At 58.2% G+C, this 18,918-nt stretch overlaps 1 protein-coding gene across 1 annotated transcript in view; it reads right to left on the reverse strand.

The window, feature by feature from the left end:
• PACSIN1 (protein kinase C and casein kinase substrate in neurons 1) overlaps nucleotides 1-18,918 on the reverse strand; it is a 57,672-nt gene continuing 38,754 nt past the window's right edge. The window contains exons 2-10 of the mRNA XM_047102817.1: nucleotides 8,280-8,408; nucleotides 7,204-7,360; nucleotides 5,783-6,018; nucleotides 5,234-5,389; nucleotides 4,966-5,141; nucleotides 4,409-4,529; nucleotides 4,183-4,310; nucleotides 3,393-3,580; nucleotides 1-2,854 (exon numbers count right to left, since the gene is read on the reverse strand). Of these exons, the coding sequence (XP_046958773.1) occupies nucleotides 2,745-2,854; nucleotides 3,393-3,580; nucleotides 4,183-4,310; nucleotides 4,409-4,529; nucleotides 4,966-5,141; nucleotides 5,234-5,389; nucleotides 5,783-6,018; nucleotides 7,204-7,360; nucleotides 8,280-8,342 (1,335 nt within the window). The 5' untranslated portion in view covers nucleotides 8,343-8,408 and the 3' untranslated portion in view covers nucleotides 1-2,744. The remainder of the gene's footprint in view (nucleotides 2,855-3,392; nucleotides 3,581-4,182; nucleotides 4,311-4,408; nucleotides 4,530-4,965; nucleotides 5,142-5,233; nucleotides 5,390-5,782; nucleotides 6,019-7,203; nucleotides 7,361-8,279; nucleotides 8,409-18,918) is intronic.

Here is an 18,918-nt window from a genome sequence, read left to right on the forward strand (position 1 = left end):
ACAGTTCCGGATTTTATCCACAGTCGTACAATCACAACTGATATATATATATTTGTATTTATATACCTTTAAATTACACAATCATGTACAAAACAGGTGCATTGCTGAGACCACAGCACTTCTCGGAGTTTCACAAGTGTCGGACTAATGGAGTCAGGAAGCCTAGGGCAGCAGATGGCGGGCGGCAGGGCAGCCCTGGTCCCTTGCAGAGCCGGGCTGCAGAACGGTGGTTAACTGGGGACAAAACACATTAGTCGCCGAGCCCCACAGGGCAGGCCCGTGCAGCATTGAGGGTGTGGGTAGGGGGCTACAGGAGGTGGTGGGCGCGGCGGGGGCGCGGCCCCCACGCTCGGTGGTGAGTGCCCTGACACCAGCACTGACAGGCGGGGCCAGGCCCCTAGAGCTCGGGGGAGGAGGGGGGGACCGCCAGGTAGGAGACCCTCCGTCTCCGGGGTCCTGAGGAGCCTGGGGACCGAGGGAGACTGGTCCCAAACTGGGCCGTGGAGGTGGTTGCTCAGAAAGGATGGGATTTCAAGTCCCTGCCCCGGGGGTGGGCAGCTGGAGTGCTGAAGGGGACAGGTCTGGGGTCCAGCCAGGACCACAGACCCTCCCCAGGTGCTAGAAAGCCACTGGCACAGAGAGGGGGAGCCCAGGCCCCAAGGCGCAGATGTGCCAGTTTCCTGCCTTCCAAGGGTGGTGAGGGGCAGAGGCCTCAACCCCAACTCCCCCACCTGGAGGAGAGACCCAAGAGGGTTTTGTTCTGGAACTGGGAGGGCGGAGGGCTTCCAAAATCTTGCTTCAGGCTCCGAGGGGGCCTAGGGAACATCTCAGGCTGCAGTGGATGCCCAGAGAGCAGACAGTGACAGGAAATGGGGTGCTGGGGGTGGGGAGTCTGCCTGTCCCTGGGGGTGCCATCATCCCCCCCCTCCAACTCCCCTGGCCCAGTTCAGGCCCCTGCCAGAGTCTCCCAGGATCTCTGCACTGTGAACAAGGGTCAGGGCCTGGAGGATGGGGTCCATGACCTAATAGTAGACTGTCGGGGGAAGAAGCAGGGAGCAAAAGAGGACTGAGGGGTGCCAGGGGGCTGGGTATCCCACTGTCTTTACCTGGAGGCCGGGAAGGAGGACGGCAGGGGGCGGGGGGGGGGGCAGGTGCTGTGGAAGGGGGTGGGTGTCTGCAGCGCTGAGGCCCAGAAGCAGGGCTCTGCCGGCGCTACCGGAAGTCCCAAGGCCTCACCCTTGAGGCTCCCAAGAGATCCTTCTTCCAGCCATGTCCTCCCACCTCGAGGTTTTGTCCTGCCCTGGTCTGTTTCCCCGAGCCTCCCAGGGGCCCCCACATATGGGAGAGGCTGGTACCTGGTACTAGTATTTAGTAACCCAACACAGCTTTCCTTCACCAAACACAGGAAACACTCCAGCTCTGGGCAAGCCTTTTGCCTCCCCTCACCCCCAAATGTCCTTTAACTGCTACCCGGGCTTAGACATAAGGAGGGGCTGCCAGCAGGGGGGATGCTGCTCCAAGGGCAAGGGCGGCTCCAAGGGCAGGGGCTGATTGAGGAGGAGGGGACAAGGAAGAAAGGGTGACTGTCCTGCCCCTGAGGGCCCGGGCCCCTCCCTCCTGCCAAACCCCTGTCTTTCCCATTGGCTGCAGTGTCCCTGATGGTGCCTGGCTGGAAGCTCCCTCAGACACCGCCCCCCCCCTCCCCCAGAGTCTTCCCAGACAGGCGAGAGAGCGGAAGGGCAGGATGGGAGGCCACAAGGCTTAGTCTCCTGCAGGCTGGCCGAGCCTAGTGCAACTAGGGCTTCAGATGGACATGGAGGGAGGAAGGCGGGTGGGCAAGTGCCCCCGCCCCTAGGAAATGGGAGGAGGCTGCTACAGTTGCCGGCTTTGCCCCGGGCTTTGAGGCCCCTCCCTCTGCCTGAGGACTCATGAGATGGAGGCAGGGTCTCCGCAGGTGACCAAGAGGTATGGCCCTGAGGAAGAGCCTGCGCCCAAAAGGCCAACAGCTGGAAAGAAGGACCCCAGCAGGGTCTTGGTCCCTCAGCTGAGCCTCATCCCAGTGACACTGTCATCAACTCCAGCTCACCCCTGGTCATGTCTGGGGGAGTCCAGGGATCCTGGGAAGCGTCTAGGGGAGAAGAGAATGACGGTTCCTCCTCCAGCCCCACCAGTCGTCAGGGGCGAGGCCAGGAGAAGAAGGGCACTCCCCGGGGCAAAGTGGAAGACTAAAGACTGGGAGGCCCCCCTTCCCTGGGGTCTGGAGGGGAGGCCTTTGAGAGTAGGGTGGTGGAGAGAGGGGAGCATCATGAGGCAGAAGGAAGAGGTCAGAAAACCGAGCCCAGAGAAGAGGAGGGGTGCTGGCAGCCTGGGGTGGGGGTGAGGGGTGTAGTCTGGGGGAGTGAGGCAGGAGAGAAGGGTCCGGGAGACATCCCTCAGGGCTCAGGAGACTCTTTGGTGGGATCTGAAGAGCAATGTTGGAACGTCTCTGTTGGGCTAAGTACTAGGACCCTCGCCTACCCTGGGGCCATCACCCCAAGTCCCACCACCGCCCTGGCCTCCAGGCAGCCCTGCAAATGCTTCTGTCTCTGTATTTTTTGTTTTGTTCTGTTTTGACTTTTAAAAAAATAAAAGCTTGATCGGAAAATATGTCTGGAACTCTATGGCGAGGGAAGAGGGACAAGAGAGAGAAGGGAGGGGAGGTGGCGGGTGAGGAGTGAGGGGTGGTGTGAAGGGGAGCAGGGCAGCTAGATGGCCTCCACGTAGTTGGCGGGATAGAGGCCCAGCTGCCCACTGTCCAGCCGCCCGCGGCACCATCCCTGCTCGTCCTCCTCGCCCAGCTTGGTGAGCTCATCTCCTAGGAAGGGGACACAGAGGAGCTCATTGACGGGGGGTGGGGTGGGGGGGGGATGGGGACGCGTAGAGAGAGTTTAGGTAAGCCCTCCAATACTATTACTCTAGGCCCACCCCAATGCCCTCCCATGACTGCCCCAAGCTCGCTCTGAAGATCAGCCCCAGCCACACCCCCACACCCAAACACCTAACCTGGTGCTGCCCCCAGCCAAACAGCTAATCTGGGTCTCGGTCCTTGCCTCCCAAGCCCAGGCCCCGCCTCTGGCTCCCTTTTTCTAATCCTGTCCCTTCTCCAGGCAGCCCCAGCCCTCAGGCCCCGCCCCCACCCTATTCTCAAGTCCCGACTCCACCCCTGGCACCCGGTTGCCGCTCTCAGGCCCTGCCCTTGCACCCTAATTCGTGTCTTAGCTCAGGGGCCAGGACCACCCTCCAGGTTTGGCCCCGCCCACGCACAAGGCCCCGCCCCCAGCCGCGTTCCCAGCAAATCCGGGCGTCTCCTGCCTTCACGCCCCACCCCCCCAGCCCAGCCCAGCCCACCATACCAGCCTTGAAGCTGAGCTCGTCCTGCTCCTGGCCGTCGTAGTCATAGAGTGCCCGCACACGCACTCCCTTGGCGTCGTCCTCGAAGGGGTTGGAGCCCCCATTGGCCTCATTGCCCCCAAATGGGTTCCCGCTCTCGTCGTCCGACCATTCGGTTGCATAAGGCTGGCCCCTGTCGTAGCTGCTAACGCTGAAACACAGCGAGGGGACCCAGCATGAACTGCCCCCTCCTCCAATCAGAGCCCTGGCCCCAAATTTCACGAAGACTGGAACAAGGATGGGCCTGGTAAGAGGGGCTCCCGGGCCAGCGACCCTCACTGACAGCTCTTTGGACAAATGTGAGGCAGGACTATTAGCATTGTTACTCAGACCTTGAGTGAGGGGGTGCTGAAAGGGACCCCTGAGAACATCTGACCCATCATCTTAGAGGGGCACTAGTGGTTAATGAGCTTGACCTCTTGGACATCATATCCTGGCTCTGAGGCTTACTAACTAGCTATGTGACCTTGGGCAAGTCACTTAATCTCTCTGGGTTTCAGTATCTCCATCGGCAAAATGGGACTCTAAACACTTCTCAGAGTGTTGGGAGGCTTCAGTGGGTTAATATATGGCACATGCTTACAACAGTGCCTGGCACACAGTAGGTGCTCTCAAAGGATGACCCACCACTACCTTTGAGAGGACCACGGGGTTGCCGTGATTTAGATCATTCCTGGTCTTCTGAGGTAAAACTCATGTGCCCCAGTTTGTGGGTCCCTCTGGCCCCCAGGAAGCTCCCCAGGAGGCACTCACCTGCCACGGTCCCCAGCCTGGGATGTGGACTCCACCACTCCAGTGGCATTGGTCAGCGTCACCCCCTCTGCCTTCTTGGGCTGCTTTTCTTTCTTGGTGGCGGTGTGAGGGAGGTCTGGGTTCCACTCCTGGTGGGCACCAGGGGAGCAGTGAGGCAGGGGGGCTGCCCCCTGAGGTCCCTTCCAGCCTTCTCTGTCTTCCCTTCCCCATCCCCACACCTCCTCACCTCAAACTGGGGCCAGTTCATGGGCATGCCGGGGCCGCTGGTGCTGCGGAACCATCTGAGGTCATCCTGGGCGTCAGCCCCCCGAATAGCCTGCTCCAGCTCCCGGTACACGTGGACATAGCTGTGCACAGGGGAGATCAGGAGTTGGGGGCCAAGGTGCACCATGGCCCCTTCTCATCCTGGCCAGAGGATGAGCCCATTCAGGGGACCAGGGTCCCTCTCAATGGCCAGAGGGAGCCCATTCAGGGGACCAGGGTGCTGGCATGCCCCCAGCTAGGAATCAGCTGGGAGCAATCTCCTTGTGGTCAGCTCCAGCAGGCACCCTCCCCTATCGTCACCTTAGCCACAAATCCATCCATCCAAGCGCATTTCTCTAGTGCCTAATCTGTGTTGGCTTGCACCTAGGCGGCCACTGTATTTGGCGCCTCTTCCTTCTTGGCCCCCGCAGCTCTGCCCACCCTTCCTGTTCCAATAACATGGGGCCCAGGATGCCCGGCACACCATTTCTCCCCTCTGCTGTGGGTGCCTGTGCCCACCACGCTGCCACGCCCAGCTACCTGCTATTCTCGGCAAGGTTGAGGTGACGTTTTATGTCCAGCAGCACCTCCTTGAGGAAGACCAGCCGCTTTTCCTCAAACTGCTGGCACTGTTCAAACACCTGCTCCATGCTCTCCATGTACTGGGGTGTGGTCTTGCCCACGTCGTCCAGCACCTTCTCATACTTCTCCTGCATCTACAGGCCCCAGGGCAAAGGAAGGGTGAGAGCCAGGCCTGCAGCTCCCGGCCACCCCCGACTCCACCCCTCGGACCCCAGCCCGTCGGCACCTTCTGTACATCCTGCTTGCACTTGTCCACTTTGTCCTGCAGCTTCTTCTGCTGCTCGGGCGTGACCGACTGCTCCGTCTTGCTATTCATCTCCCGGGTCATGGCCAGCTTCTCCTCTTTGCAGGCCAGATGGTAAGCCTTCTTTGCTGCCTCCAGCTGTGGGGACGGGGGGAGGGGAGGTACAGCTCCTGCTTGTAAGCAGGAACCAATGTGGTCGCTCATCAAGCCCTCCCACCTGCCGGAAGCAGTGGACACACGTTCCTAAGAGGCAGGAGGGGTGCAGGCCCTAGCTCCAGGTATAGGGAGCAGTGCCCACCCATGCGTGGATGTACCCCCACCTGGCACTGCCTGCTGCCCCTACGGACGCCCTCCCTTTGGGCACTGAGGTGCCCGCCCCACCTGTGGATATTTCTTCCTACGAGGCTGTGGGGCTCCCAGCGGGCGGTGCACTGCCCGCCCCATCTGTAGAGTCTCTCCCTCTGATCAGATCGTCCCTCTGAGCTCAGCTGCCCACCCTTGACCCTTCTGCAGCAGCCACCCACTGGGCACCTCCTTCATCTTCTTGGCCCAGGGCTTCTGGGCCTTGCGGAAGCCGTCCTCAGCCTCCTTGGTCTCCTTGAAGCCGCCCATGATCTGCTTGTGATAGGCATCCTTCTGCCAGTTCTTGACCTTCTCCAGGTCCTCGTTCAGCAGGTTGTTCTTCACTTCCTGGTGCAGTTCGCTCACCTTGTCCGCCTCCGTCATGATGGCACCCCAGGCCCGCTCCAGGCTGCCATACTGTGGGCCTGAGGAAATGGTCATGGGGTCACGAGGCCCTCATTGCCCCCTGCCCAGAGGCCTCCTTCATGCCTCTTTTCTCTGGCGCTTTCCCCATACACGCCATGGGCGCAGAAATGCCCTCCTCTGCCCTCTTTATAGTTTTTCCTGTCCTTCAGGGCCCAACTACCTCCTCTGGGAAGCCTTCTCTGACTGCTCTATTCTCACAGACTTCGGCCTGCAGCCCTCACAGAATTCTTCTTACAGCATCTACCTCTGTGCCTACTCCCTATCTTCTCCTGTCAGCCCGTGAGTCCCATGGGGGCAGCCTGCACCCCGTGAGTTCTCACAAGCCCAGCACAGCACCAGGCACACAGTAGGTGCTTCAGGAATGTTGACTGTTACAACTGAAAAACCAGCTGGTGAAGAACCAGCTGGTGACAGATGCCAAGAGGCCACCGGGACCAGTCATGCCAGTCTTTTGTTCCTCCGTGTATTGGGGATCAACTCTGTGCCAGGCACTGTGCTGGGCAGTGTGGGCTCAGCCCTGCCCTCATGGGGTTTAGAGACTCGTGGAAGAGAAAAAAAATGTTAACAAATACATGTAAACCCCAAGCTGAAATTGTTCTAGGTTGAAGGAATTGAGAGCCAGGACAACTAAATGCGGTAATGTGATTCTGGATTGGCTCCCAGACCAGCACAAACAAATTTGCATATGGGTGATATTAAATGTCCCGAATTTGATAGTTGAACTATGGTTATGTAAGCAAATGTTCTTACTCTTGGGAGATACGTGAAGGATTTAAAGTGGCATGCGTCCCACTTACATGATTCAGAACACATATGCACAACGGAAAGAGGAACTGGGAAAACAAATGTAGTAAAATTTTAACTGGCGAATCTGGTTGAAGACTAGAGTTCTCTCTACTATTCTTGCAACTTTTCCCTAAGTTAAAATTATTTTGAAATAAAAAGGTTGTTTTGTTTTGTTCTGTTTAATCCAACCTAAAATTGTACAAAGTCGTGTTGAACAGGGACAGGGAAGACCTGGCTTGGTTTGGGAGGGTCAGAGTGCAGTGTGGGGACGGTGCCTCCAAAGGGCCCGTGGCCCGGGGGGTGCAAGTGCATCCAGGTGGCTGGGCGCTCCCAGAACCCGGGCCTGTGGGGAGCCCGTTAGGGCCTGGGCGAGGCGCACGGGGTGGGCATGGGGGCACCTTTCTCGATGAGCTGGCGCCAGCGCTTGGCCCAGTCGGTGAGCTGCTGCGCGTACGCCTTCTCGATCTTGGCGCGCTCCTGCACGCAGTTCATCAGGTCGTTGCACAGGCGGTGTCCGTCATCGATGCGCTTCACCGTCCGCTTGTAGTTCCCCACCTGGCGGCCAAGGAGCGAGCACGACTCCCGCGGGCTCCCCGCCTCCCCGCCCCGCCCGCCCAGGACACCGCGTCCTGCAGGGGGCGCCCGCCGCGGCCACCTTCCCACCTTCGCCGCCTGGCCGCCCCGCGGGAGCGCACTGGGGGCTCCCCACCCTCTCATTTTCGGGGGCCCCAGCACCCTGCATCATACCCGACACTCCCTCACCCCACTCTAAACATAATTTCCTCGCTGCCACAAAGTGCGGGATTTTGATCATTTGGACCCAAACTAGAATGAATTATTCATCTTGTTCTTGTGAGCTCAATGTATCATATTTATAGAGTCATGTAAGTGTTGAGTTGAGCTGCAGCTTCTTGACATAATATTATGTTTTGTAGACATCTCATTAAACACTTATTAATTTAGGTTTGGCAGTTCTCACTTTGGGTTTTGGAAGCCAATCGAAACATTTTATTTCTTGGTCTCAAATAGTTTGGGAGGCTCCTGAAACGCTGGCTCTAGTCTTGCCTCCACGTCTTTGTTGCTGGGGGGGGGCTTCGGGAACGCATGCCACAGGGTAAGGGCAGGGGGCAGCTGTAAAAGCCTGTGTAAGCTGTAGAGCTCTGTACCTGCCTTCGTGAAGCGTCAGGCCTCTGAGCGAGGCCCCCAGAGCAGACGGTCAGGAGGGGGCCTGTTCCACATCATGAAACACTATAGGATCTCTCCGGGTGCAGGTGTGGGGCAGAGGGGCTCTGGGCTTGGTGGGCAGTAGCCTTACCCCACTTCATGGCTACAGCCGGCCCACTGAACACCAAGGGCTTTGGAGGGACCCGAGGGGCTGGGGAGCAAGCCCTGAGGTTGTGGGTGGGTGGGAGCCTGGGCCGCCACAAGGCCAGGCTGTCTGGTCCCCAGGACCTGGGGAGTATCAAAGCCTCACCTCCCAGAAGCTGTCAGTGGTCTCCTCCGGAGCTAGCGAGGCCTCGTCGTAGGAGCCGGACATGGTGCAGCCGAGGGGGGGGGACAGGTGGGAGTGCAGCGGTGGTCAGCAGGCTGGGCTGTTCATGCGCTGGGAGGGCAGGAGAGAGATCCCTGCAGAAGGGCGAAGCGCCCCACGGGCCCTGTTCTAGGCCTGGGCCCCCAACTTGCTGTGAGGATGAGGGCTCCACAGGCTTGAGCCTTGCACTGGGATGGGGACTTCCTGTCCGGGGACTGGCTCACCGTCCCTAGGGTAACCCCAAGAGTCACCTTGTGGCACCCCTCGTGCGCACCCCCCCCAACCTCTCCTCCACGAGCCCTCCACTCCATATCCTCGCCCTCCCTCTCCCCCAAATCCATCCTCCAGCTCCAGTGTGGCACCTCTTCTCAAAAGCCTGCCCCCACCACCAGAACCAAGGCACGCACAACTGTTTTCGTGCTCCTGGAGTCGGTGCTACAAGTTAGAGCCCCCCGATTACATATTTCCTTTATATAAACCTGCAGTTTGCCTCATAGACACACATGGCTCCTCAAAGCCAGCAATGAGGCTAGTCTTTAGGCATGTCTGCACCCCCTCCCCCGGGCCTGGCACCCTGTAGGGCCCACTTGAGGCTCAATGAACCCCAGCTGGCTTCTCAATCTGCCCACGTTGGCATTGACCCCACCCTGATCCACCCAAACCCTTGCACCAGGCCAAATAGCAACCCCCAAGCTCTCCCACCCAGCAGAGTCCCTGATCTCAGCCCCTAGAACCTCCCCAAATCCCTTACCCGGAGCCCGGGCCTAAGTGCCCTGGGAAGCTGGCAACACAGCTTCCTCCCATCTCTGGTCCAGGCTGGGCCCCTGTAAATCGCTCTTTTGGCTGCCCTGATGCCCAGCTTCAAAAGCCTCCATTAGCCACTTACATGTCTCCTTACGAGTCCCAGACATGTGGCTTCCCGCCCTACAGGTCAGACCACTGTGATCTGTGTGAGTATCGGAGCGGCTACGTGTGGCCTGGATCTGTCGGCAGGCATCACGGCTGTCCAATCTAGGCCGTGTGCTGCCCCAGGGCTGGGGACGCTGCCCGATTCCCATCCCCCATCCAGGCCTCACTGCCACCCCACGCAAGAATAGCTCAGTAGTCAGGAGACAGAGCCCAGAGGGCCAGGCACCTGGTCTTCAAAGGGGCAGTGAGGCCTGCCAGCCTCAGACAGGGGACGCCCGGGGGATGCTTCCCTGTCTCTGCACTGCAGTCTCAGGGACCCTGCCCAATGAGGATCCTGGGGAGGGCTGGCCTCTGGAAAATTCAGTCCATCCTGGGGGCTCAGGGGATGCCCAGCCCTTATAGCAGCTGACCTTCAGGCCCGGGGCAGATGGCACCAACACGCGAGGATCCTTGGTCAAGGATATCCCTCCCCTCTCTGGCCTCAGTCTCCCTATCTGTCCAGGGCCCTGTTCCCCAGTGCTGCCTCCTCCTTGCTCCCCCTACGCACTAAGGAGATTTTGTTCCTTTCCCCTTAGCAAAACCTCAGACTTCCCCACAAACTCGTGCATGGCGGAGGCGGGTAGGAGGAAAGTTGCTTAGAATTCATCAAGGGACAAAGAAACGTGTCTGAATTTTTTTTCCTTCTGAATTGGGCACGGTTCACTTACAAGGCAGTGCTCCCCTCACGAAGAGCACTGCATGTAGACATGGGAAAGCAAAAGGCAGGGATATTTAATGAAGGACTCTCAGCCAGGTTAGGTAAGTATCCCTGGGGCCAGAGCCCCACCTAGAACCCGTAAAGTCATACAGAACTATGCTCTTCGGGATCCAGATAAAGCACGGCCATCAGCAGGGCGGCGGTGGGAGCAGGGGGTGAGGGTGCAGGCGTGTCTGCACGAGAGTCCACCCCAGGAAGTGGGGAAGTGACTTGATTAGCCTTGACTAGGGGATGGGGGGTGTGACGGCGTCTCCTCTCCCCACTCCGGAGGCACACCTCCCTCACCCCGCAATGCTGCTCCCAGGAAGTCACCTTCCAGCCAGCGGGGCAAACCGATGACGCCTAATTTCATGTGCTGCAGCCCTACTTGTAAAAGCTAAAGGCTGGACACATCCCAGATGCTCGTCCAGGGGACTGCGTAAGTAAATGATGCTGCAGGCGTGCCAGGGAACACTCCCCAAGCTGTGGCACTGCAACAAACCCAGAAGGGTGCAGAACAGTGAGCCTGCAGATGCTTCCATTTGTATAGGAGGAAATGCATATGCAAGGAACACTTCTGGAAAGCTGGTAGTGGTGGCTGCCTTCGGGGAACTGGGTGGCTGGGGGACATGATGGGAAGGAGATTTTTAAGTCGGTCCTTTATGCCTTTTAAATTTTGCCTTGTGTGCATAAATTGCACTTTTTTTTTTTTTTAAAAAACCTTCCGGCCCCTGTCGAGGAGGAGAGCTGAGGGATCTGAGAGCCAGGACCCAGAGGGCGCTGGAAATACAGAGCAAGGGGACAGTACAGCTAAGACCTGGTGTGTCAGGCTAGACGGGAATACACAATGGTGGAGACCAATCTCCACTTTGTCCAGACCCTGGGGGGAGTGGGGAGGACTTGCTGGGGTCCCTCCCTCAGTGCAGGCAAGTCACGGGTCTCCGGGGTCCCAGCTGAGGTGGCACATATAACAGAAATAGCTCTAGCCTTGGGGGTCCCTGCTCTGTCACCAAACTGCTGTGTGACCCTAGGCAATTCACGTGACTTTGTTGGGCCTGCTGGGAAATGAGGATGATATCAGTAGCTGCCATCACTGAAAACGGTGCATCTCCTAGAGTCAGGAAGCTGGTGTGGCCGGCATCTGTTGTGCCCGTGGGCAAGCGCGATACGCTCTTAGAAGTACCCACCAAATGGGCACGATGCCCGTCTGACTTTTCTCCCCAGTGGCTGTAAAGCTATCGTGGCCCTGCAAGCCCTTTATCATTGATAATAATAACTGGCATTTATGGAGCACATACTTGGTGCCAAGGACCATTCATGTGTCTTAACTCATCAAATCCTGCCAGCAACCCTAGACGGCAGGTGCTACTATGGCCCCCACGTTTCAGAGAGAGCCCAGAGGCTGGGACGGAGCTGAAAGAGCTTGTCGACTCTCATTACTGATTTGTCACCATTGCTGGAGAGGGGGCGGTAGTCCCACGGAGAGGGAGGGAGGCTGCTGTTGTAGAGCCAGGGAAGGGGCCGGGTCTTTCTCGCCCACAAAGATGGTGTAGCCCTCAGCATGCTGAACAGGGGGCACGGCCTCTGCTCCAGCCCTACCACTTACCAGGGGGATCTCAGTCGAGTCCTGTCACGAGGTCTGGGCGAGTCTCATGTGACACTCAAGTGATAAAAGGGTAGTAAGCTCTTATTGAAACATATAGACCGTTATGGAAGTGTGAAGTTTTCATGTTGGCCTTGACCTTTCCTCTAGGGAGAGAGGAGCCCCAGGGTGAAAGGGGTCCCTCCTCAGGCCCCAGCTGCCTTTAAAAGACCCTGGAGGGTGGGGGCCTCGGTCATGTTCTGTCTGCCCCTGGCTTGAATAAGGGACAGAGGAATTAAGAGCATAAGCCCAGAGAGGGCAGGCCTGCTGTGGCCAAAGGCGGCATGTGGATTCCTACATACATTGAGAGTTACTAACAGTCACAGGCCTTGAAGTCACCCTAGCCCTTTTCACTTCCAACCACCAGCCAACCCATCAGCAGATCCTCTGCTCTCAACCACCCTGGTCCCACCCTCATCACTGTCCACAGTGGCCTCTTCACTGGCCTTCCTGCCTCTGACTTTGTGTCCCTCACCTCCACTCCCACTCCAGTCTGTTCCCTGCTATAGCAGCCAGGGGGACGCTGCTAATACCTAGGTCAGATCCCACTACTGCCCTTCTCAGAATCTTCTTGTGACTCCCCATTTCCTCCAAGTAGAAGTCTAATTCCTTCCCAGGAGGCCCTGCAACTCCTCCTGCTCCATCAACCTCCTTGCTGTTCTAACCCCAGGGCCTTTGCACTTGCTAGGAATGCCACCCCCCCCACAAACACAGATTTCCAGGTCTGCTCAAATGTCATGACCTTCCCTTAACTAACTTGACACTCTTTCCCACCCTCCAGCATTCTCCTCTCTTTCCTCTCTTTATTGTTCTTTCTCCACAGCACATGTTACCATATGCCAGGCTCCCAACATTACAGCATTCATCATATTTGTGTCTTCTTCTCTCACTGTAATGTCGGCTTGCTAAGATCAGTGGTTTTTGTCTGTCTGGTTCTCTGCTGTATTTCCAGCACCCAGAGCAGTGCCTGACACATAGTTAAGTGCACAGTATGTTTCTGTCGAATGAATGAAAGCACATTCTATTCATTCATTAAATGGCAGAAACACTGAATTCTGTACCTCAGAGCCAAACATAGTCCCCTGCATACAGTAGGTGCTCAATATATGTTGATAATGATGGTGACACAACCAAAAGCCAGACTCTCACAACAGGAGGGCTCCCAGATCCCACCTGTCCTCTGTTCCCAGACCCTGTGCTTCTCCTGGTATCCCCTTCCTGTCCTCTAGGCCAACCCTCAGGGTCCAGTTCCAGAGTCTCTTCCTCCCTGATCCCCTATGACGATTCTGCCCTCAGGGTGGCGCACTCCCTCCTCAGGGAGCCACAGTCCACAGACAGAAGAGGCTGTTCCAGGGGCGCTCAGTCAGTTAAGCGTCCGACTTCGGCTCAGGTCATGATCTCACGGCTTGTGAGTTCGAACCCCGCATCAGGCTCTGTGCTGACAGCTCAGAGCCTGGAGCTTCTTCAGATTCTGTGTCTTTCTCTCGCTCTCTGCCCCTCCCCCCACTCATACTCTGTCTCTGTCTCTCAAAAATAAATAAGCATTAAAATTTTTTTTTTTAAAGAGGCTGTTCCATTATCCCTCTCTTCACTCTCCCTGTATATCAATAATGACGCCATTATTGAGTACCTGCTATGTGCCAGCCTCTTCGTGCACTGTATCCCCCCAGCCCCCATCCTCACCACAGCCCATGGAGATGGGCAGCGACTCCCCTGCCTTCTCTGAGACTCGGAGAGGTGAAATGACCTGTCTAAGGTCTCACAGCAGGGAGGACACAGAGTTCAGATCCAGACCCGGGGATGAGTCCTTCCCCTGCCCTCCCTGCCCCCACCACCAGCTGTCCCGGGGCAGAGCAGCACTCCGTGGGTGTCACCCGGGTCCCCCCGGCCTAAGACATTCTCCTAAGGGAGCGGCTCAGCTCAAACCTGGGCGGGACCATGGGAAGCCAGAGCCGCCTCCTCCCTCACCCAGGGTGGGTCTCAGGCCCCACGAGCGAACATTCCGGGCCAAAGCCCCGTTCCTCACGTTAGCCCGAGATAGACAGGCTCACCGTGCCTGACCTGGGGCCACGCCGGGACTCTTGCCAGCCTCTCCTGGGGCTTCAGCTGCAGCAGGAGGGCTCAGGGTCAGCTGTATGTGCTGTCCTTCTCCTCCTCCTCCCTGTGATGCATACCCCCTTCCTCACTCCAGTTTCTACCGCTTGGCTCACACCTTCCCTCCTGCCCTGGGGTGCAGCTGTCCTATCGCTCATCACTCCCCAAACCAAAATAACCCTGCTTCCCCCAAGGGCCAACTCAGCCCCACCCCCTCCAAGAAGCCTTCCCTGAATACCCCAGCCCTCACCTATCTCACCCCCACACCCTGGTGCAGTTCTTGGTCACACCCTGCCAGGAAGCGCACCTTGCTGGTTCTCTCCCGACACGTAGAGGAAATCCTGCTATATTAGCACGGTGGTTTGAGAGCGCTGCCTGTGGGGCCAGACAGAACAACCGAGTTCAAAACCCGGCTTTGCCACTTGCTGGCTGTGCGACCTCGGTAAGTTGCTTACACGCTCTGTGCCTCGGTTTCCCCATCGGCAAAATGAAGGTGATGATACCAGCTACCCCATGGGGTTACTGTGCCAGAAGCATTATTGTCACAGGTATTACTGCCTATGCTTCTTCCAAAGCAGGAGACCCTCAGCTCCCTGGATGACTTCACACCCCCTTCTCCTCTCTGTGGGCTAACACCCCCGTAGACCTTTCCTGAAGACTGACTTGTGTCCCCACCAAACCCAAATGTTAATATTTTACCCTCCTCCCCAACGTGACTGTGTTTAGAGATAGGGTTTTGAGGAGGTGATTAAGGTTAAATAATGTCATAACGGTGGGATCCCGATCTAATAAGATTGGTGTCCTTATAAGAAGAAAAGAGAGATCCGCTTTTTCCCTACATGCCCGCACTGAGGAGAGTCCATGGGGGGACACAGCGAGAAGGCAGCCAACTGCAAACCAGGAAGAAAGGCTCACCAGGAACCCAATATGCCAGTACCCTGACCTTGGACTTCTGGCCTCTGGAACTATGAGAAATAGATACCTATTGTTTAAGCCCCGCCACCCCCCAACCAGTCTATGGTATTTTGTTATGGCAACCTGAGCTAAGACACCCTTCCAATAGCCTTCTGTGACTCACCTGGGACCCCCAGGTCTCCAGGTGACCTGTGAAAAGGAGACCCCAGGCCTGGCTTCCTCTTGCTTTCTCTTTGGGGATAAAATCCAGCCCCCCTCCCCGCCAAGTTCCATCTCCTCTATGGTGAGGTGGTAGGGAGGAAAGAAGAGGCTGGAAACACAAAGCAGGAAACCAGAGGAGACAGAGCTTGGGTCTCAATTGAGGCTGGAGGGCCCCAGAGAGACCCAGGGCAGAGGGGACCAGGTAGGCTCGTCCTAGCCAGAAAATGGTTAAAGCCAACAAGCCACGGTGGCTGGCCTCTCCTCCCCTCCTCCCTCGACTCCAGCCTTTGGCCTTTACCCTCTCTACCCTCTCCTTCTTCCGCCAGCCCCAGACCCCCTCTCTCTCCTCCAGAAACTCATCCCTAAAGGCAGTCGCCACCCTGCACCACACCCCCTGCCCCGCTCCAGGCAAAGAGGAGGAAGCATCTCATTCGGCCTGTTCATCTCCAGGGAGCCTCTAGGACTGTTCCAGTGCTGGTGTCGCGCAGCAGGCTCCACAGGGAGGTGTCTCCTTGCTCGCTAGGTGGTGACAACAGTTAAGAGAAAAGTTAGGCAGGGTATGAGGGGGCAGGAGCAGCCCTCAAGCGATGGTGGGGTGGTGTGGGGGAGGGGAGATGGTGTATACACGCACCAGCCCTCCACCCTCCCCGTGGGCTAAGCCTGGGGTGGGTCCTCCAGTGGCTCCAGAGGTCCCCAGTGGGATTGAGCCCTAGTTAACCACAGTGAGAACTGGCTCCCTGTCTCGCCTACACATTCGCAGTCTTTCCAAAGACCACCTCTCAAACGAGCCTCTCTCATGGTATGCTTATCTCAGGGTCAGCTTCCTGGGGAGCCCAAACGGAAACCCCACAGGTGAGGAGGCAGGAGCTAGGGCTGCTGATGAGCAGGCCCCTGCCCTCGCTGTTCTGGGTACCTCTCTCTCCTTGAGACCGGTCATCCCACACTCGGCTCCTCTGAGAGGGTCGGTCCTGTCCTGAGCCTTCTGCATCCGTGGCCTCCCAGAGGGCAGGGCCAGGTGTGGATGGCCTGGGGGAAGGGACAGCTCCTTCCAGGCCTCACCGGTCCCCCTGTTCTGGCTGGGATGGAGGCCGGCCCAGCTGTAGAAGGTAAGGCAGGACAGATGCCTGTCCCAGGCCCTGGTGGGGAGGGAGGGTCTCTAGCTCCCCCCAAAGGAGAGAGATGAGCAGAAGGGGTGGTGGGGTTCAGAGGAGCTGGGAGCAGATTGAGACAGTATATCCGGGTTACTTGGCTGCTGGCTGCAGGGGAGATGTACATTCCCCACCTTGTCTGGCCTTCTCACTCCCAGGCCCTTCGCCCCAAAGCAGAAGCCCCCTGTGCCTAGCATTCAGCAGGTGCAACTAACGTTTGCAGAAATGAACGAGCCATGTCAGCTTCTTGGTGAGTATTCCCCACCCCGTCACAGGCCCAAGGATCCCTTCTCGGCCCCTGCACGAGCTACTCTGACCCCCAGGGGCCCAGGGAAATGGGGAGCCCCATATTGTGGTCCCAGCAAAGGACCCGGCCAAGCTCTCAGGGTGTGCTGGGGAAGGAGGCGGACCCAGGGTCACACACACCAGTCTCCTGCCCTTCTCAGGCTAGGATCTCTTCCCCATGGCATCCAAGGCCCTTCAGCTCTATCCCAGGGCAAACCTGGACCGGGTGCCACTCACCCCCTGCACTGGCGCAGGCCCTAACCTGTCCTTTCAGTGCCCAGATGTTAGAGTGCGGCCCAGGTCCTCCCTGGGCCCCAGCCCCGCCCCCTCCTGAGCACCGGGCAGAGGTTCCTCTGCAGTGCCCGAGCTCCCCAGCAGCAGCTGAGTCTGTCCCCAGGAGCAATGCAGCAGAGGGACAGAGTGGGGGGGAGGGAGAGCCATAGGCACCCCCACCCGATCCCCCAACATGGAGACCCTGGGCTTGCTGAGGATGGCACAAGGGTCCCTTGGGAGATCTAGGGATCTAGGTCTGCAGGGAGAACAAGGAAGGAAAAGGCCCGAGCTTGGGGGAGAAGGAGAAACATGCCTCTTGTCTGAGCAGGGGGCTCTGAGCCCAACGCCTGAGATCATCTGGGGCCGGCACAGAGGCAGCTGGTGTGGAGGGTGGGATGTGGGTACGCTGTTCCCAAATGGCCAGGGCCTAGCAGTGCCCTGAGTGGGGGCAGGGGGCATTCTTACCTCTCTAGCCTCAGCCTGGGGAGGGGGGAGCACTGTGGGTCCCCGGAAGCTCCAGCCCCCCTCAGCCCACTTCCCCCAGAGAGGGGAACATTTCTACAGTCTGGACCTGTGGCGGTGGTGGAGAGAGGGACAGAGGGGCAGAGGAGGAAGGCGGCAGTGGGAACGGTCCTCCTGTTGAGGAGGATCCTGATTCTGAAGAGGGCCTCCCAGGATCCAGGCTGCTCCCACCCAGGTCCACTGGCTCTGCCTGTATGCCTCCCGCCAGGTGCGGCTGGTAGGAAGGCAGGGGCAGCTGGGGGTGGGCACTCTCCATGCAGCCTCTTCCAGCTGTCCCCATCGGGGATGCCTACCTGGGCCTGTCTGGGCACCAAGCCAGGGGCAGGTAGGAGCTCACTGCCCCCGCTGGGCCAGGCCAGGGCCGGAGGGGCTGGCTGTCCTCCTCCTTCTCCGTGGTGGCGGGCAGGGAGGGGGCCTGGTGCCCGGGCTGGGGGCTCTGTCCTCCCGGGTTCCCTCCACCGCTGGCTCAGGAAGGCAGCAGAGCCAGAACTGCAGAAGCCAGCTCCCCGCCCCCCATCGCTGCCTCCTCCCCTCCCTCCTCCCGACCCGCCTCCTTCTCCAGCCACCCACCTCCTTCTGCTCGTTTCTATGGCAACCAGGCAATGCCGCACAGCCTCCCTCCCTCCCAGACACCAGGGGACGCCCGCCTTCCACGCTTGCTTCTTCGAGAGGACATCAACCCGGGCGGGGCGCACACACTTCACCTTGGAGATGCCAGTGAGCACAGGGGCTCGCCAGGCCACCCTTGACTGTGTGGGGGACCCTGCTCCAGCCCCCCTCCTCTCTTTCTCCCCAAGACCCTCCCTCCCAACATCCCTTCGAGACACTGCAAGCGGCACCTGCCCTTGCCCTTGCCTCAGGTCCTTAAACTTCACTGCCTGCTGCTCTGTAAACATTTGTTTACTTGATCATTTATTCTCACTCAGTCAGCCCTCGCAATTTTATTTTGAGCCTTTTCTGGGTCAGGCCGAGGATGAGATGCTTGTCTACAGTCTCATCCTCTGAGAATCCATACCCATTTTACAGATGGGAAACTGAGGCCCACGGTAGTAAAACAACCTGCCTGAGCATCTAAGGCTCCCGGGCTGGTTATTGGCAGTGAGGCCTTGTGATTCCAACTCCCACGGGCCACAGCTATCACCCACCCCTCAGAGCAAACAGCGAGGCTCGCGCTACACGCATGTGACCTCCACGCCGCGATGCGTGTCTACGCAAATGAGCACCCCAACAACACACTTATAAATACAAACTCCCGTTACATGTATTTGCCTACATGCATCTCCACAAGTCTGTGCATCTACCTGTATGTGCAGAGGGAACAGACACGGTAAGAGTAATGCCAGCATTTACACATCTTTAGGACACATGTATGCACATCTACATGGATCCAGAACGTGCAACGCATAAGCAACAGATGCATACACGAGCCCCTAGCCCCATGGGAGGGCATCGGTGACACAAGCATGTGTCCCAACCAGGAGACTGAACCAGAATCAACTTCTAGGAGAGGACCTTTCTGCTCTGCACTTGCCCTCTAGAGATCAGACACTAATCTGCCCACCTTGTCTCAGCCCTGCTGCAGGAGGGGTCTGGGGGGGGGTAGACATAGGACCCCCCCTCCGGCAACCCCCTCCCTCATAAAGTCCCCTGCCTGATCCACACTAAATCCCACCTAGAGGCCCCTCTGCCTAGGAGGCTCACAGAGATCCCCACCCATCCCCCCAGCCAGGTCCTGGGACTTGGGAATTATGACAGATCCAGTAAAATGGGCCCTTCCTCCTCAGAGGGGATTCCAGGCTCAGAGAACCCTGTCAGCCCCCCAGGAGGGATGGCATCTGGTGGAGGCGAGGTGAGGAC

Source organism: Lynx rufus, unplaced genomic scaffold, assembly GCF_022079265.1.
Source record: "Lynx rufus isolate CCGP_SWC_20201006 ecotype Redwood Valley unplaced genomic scaffold, mLynRuf1.p SCAF_6, whole genome shotgun sequence".
NCBI lineage: Eukaryota > Metazoa > Chordata > Mammalia > Carnivora > Felidae > Lynx > Lynx rufus.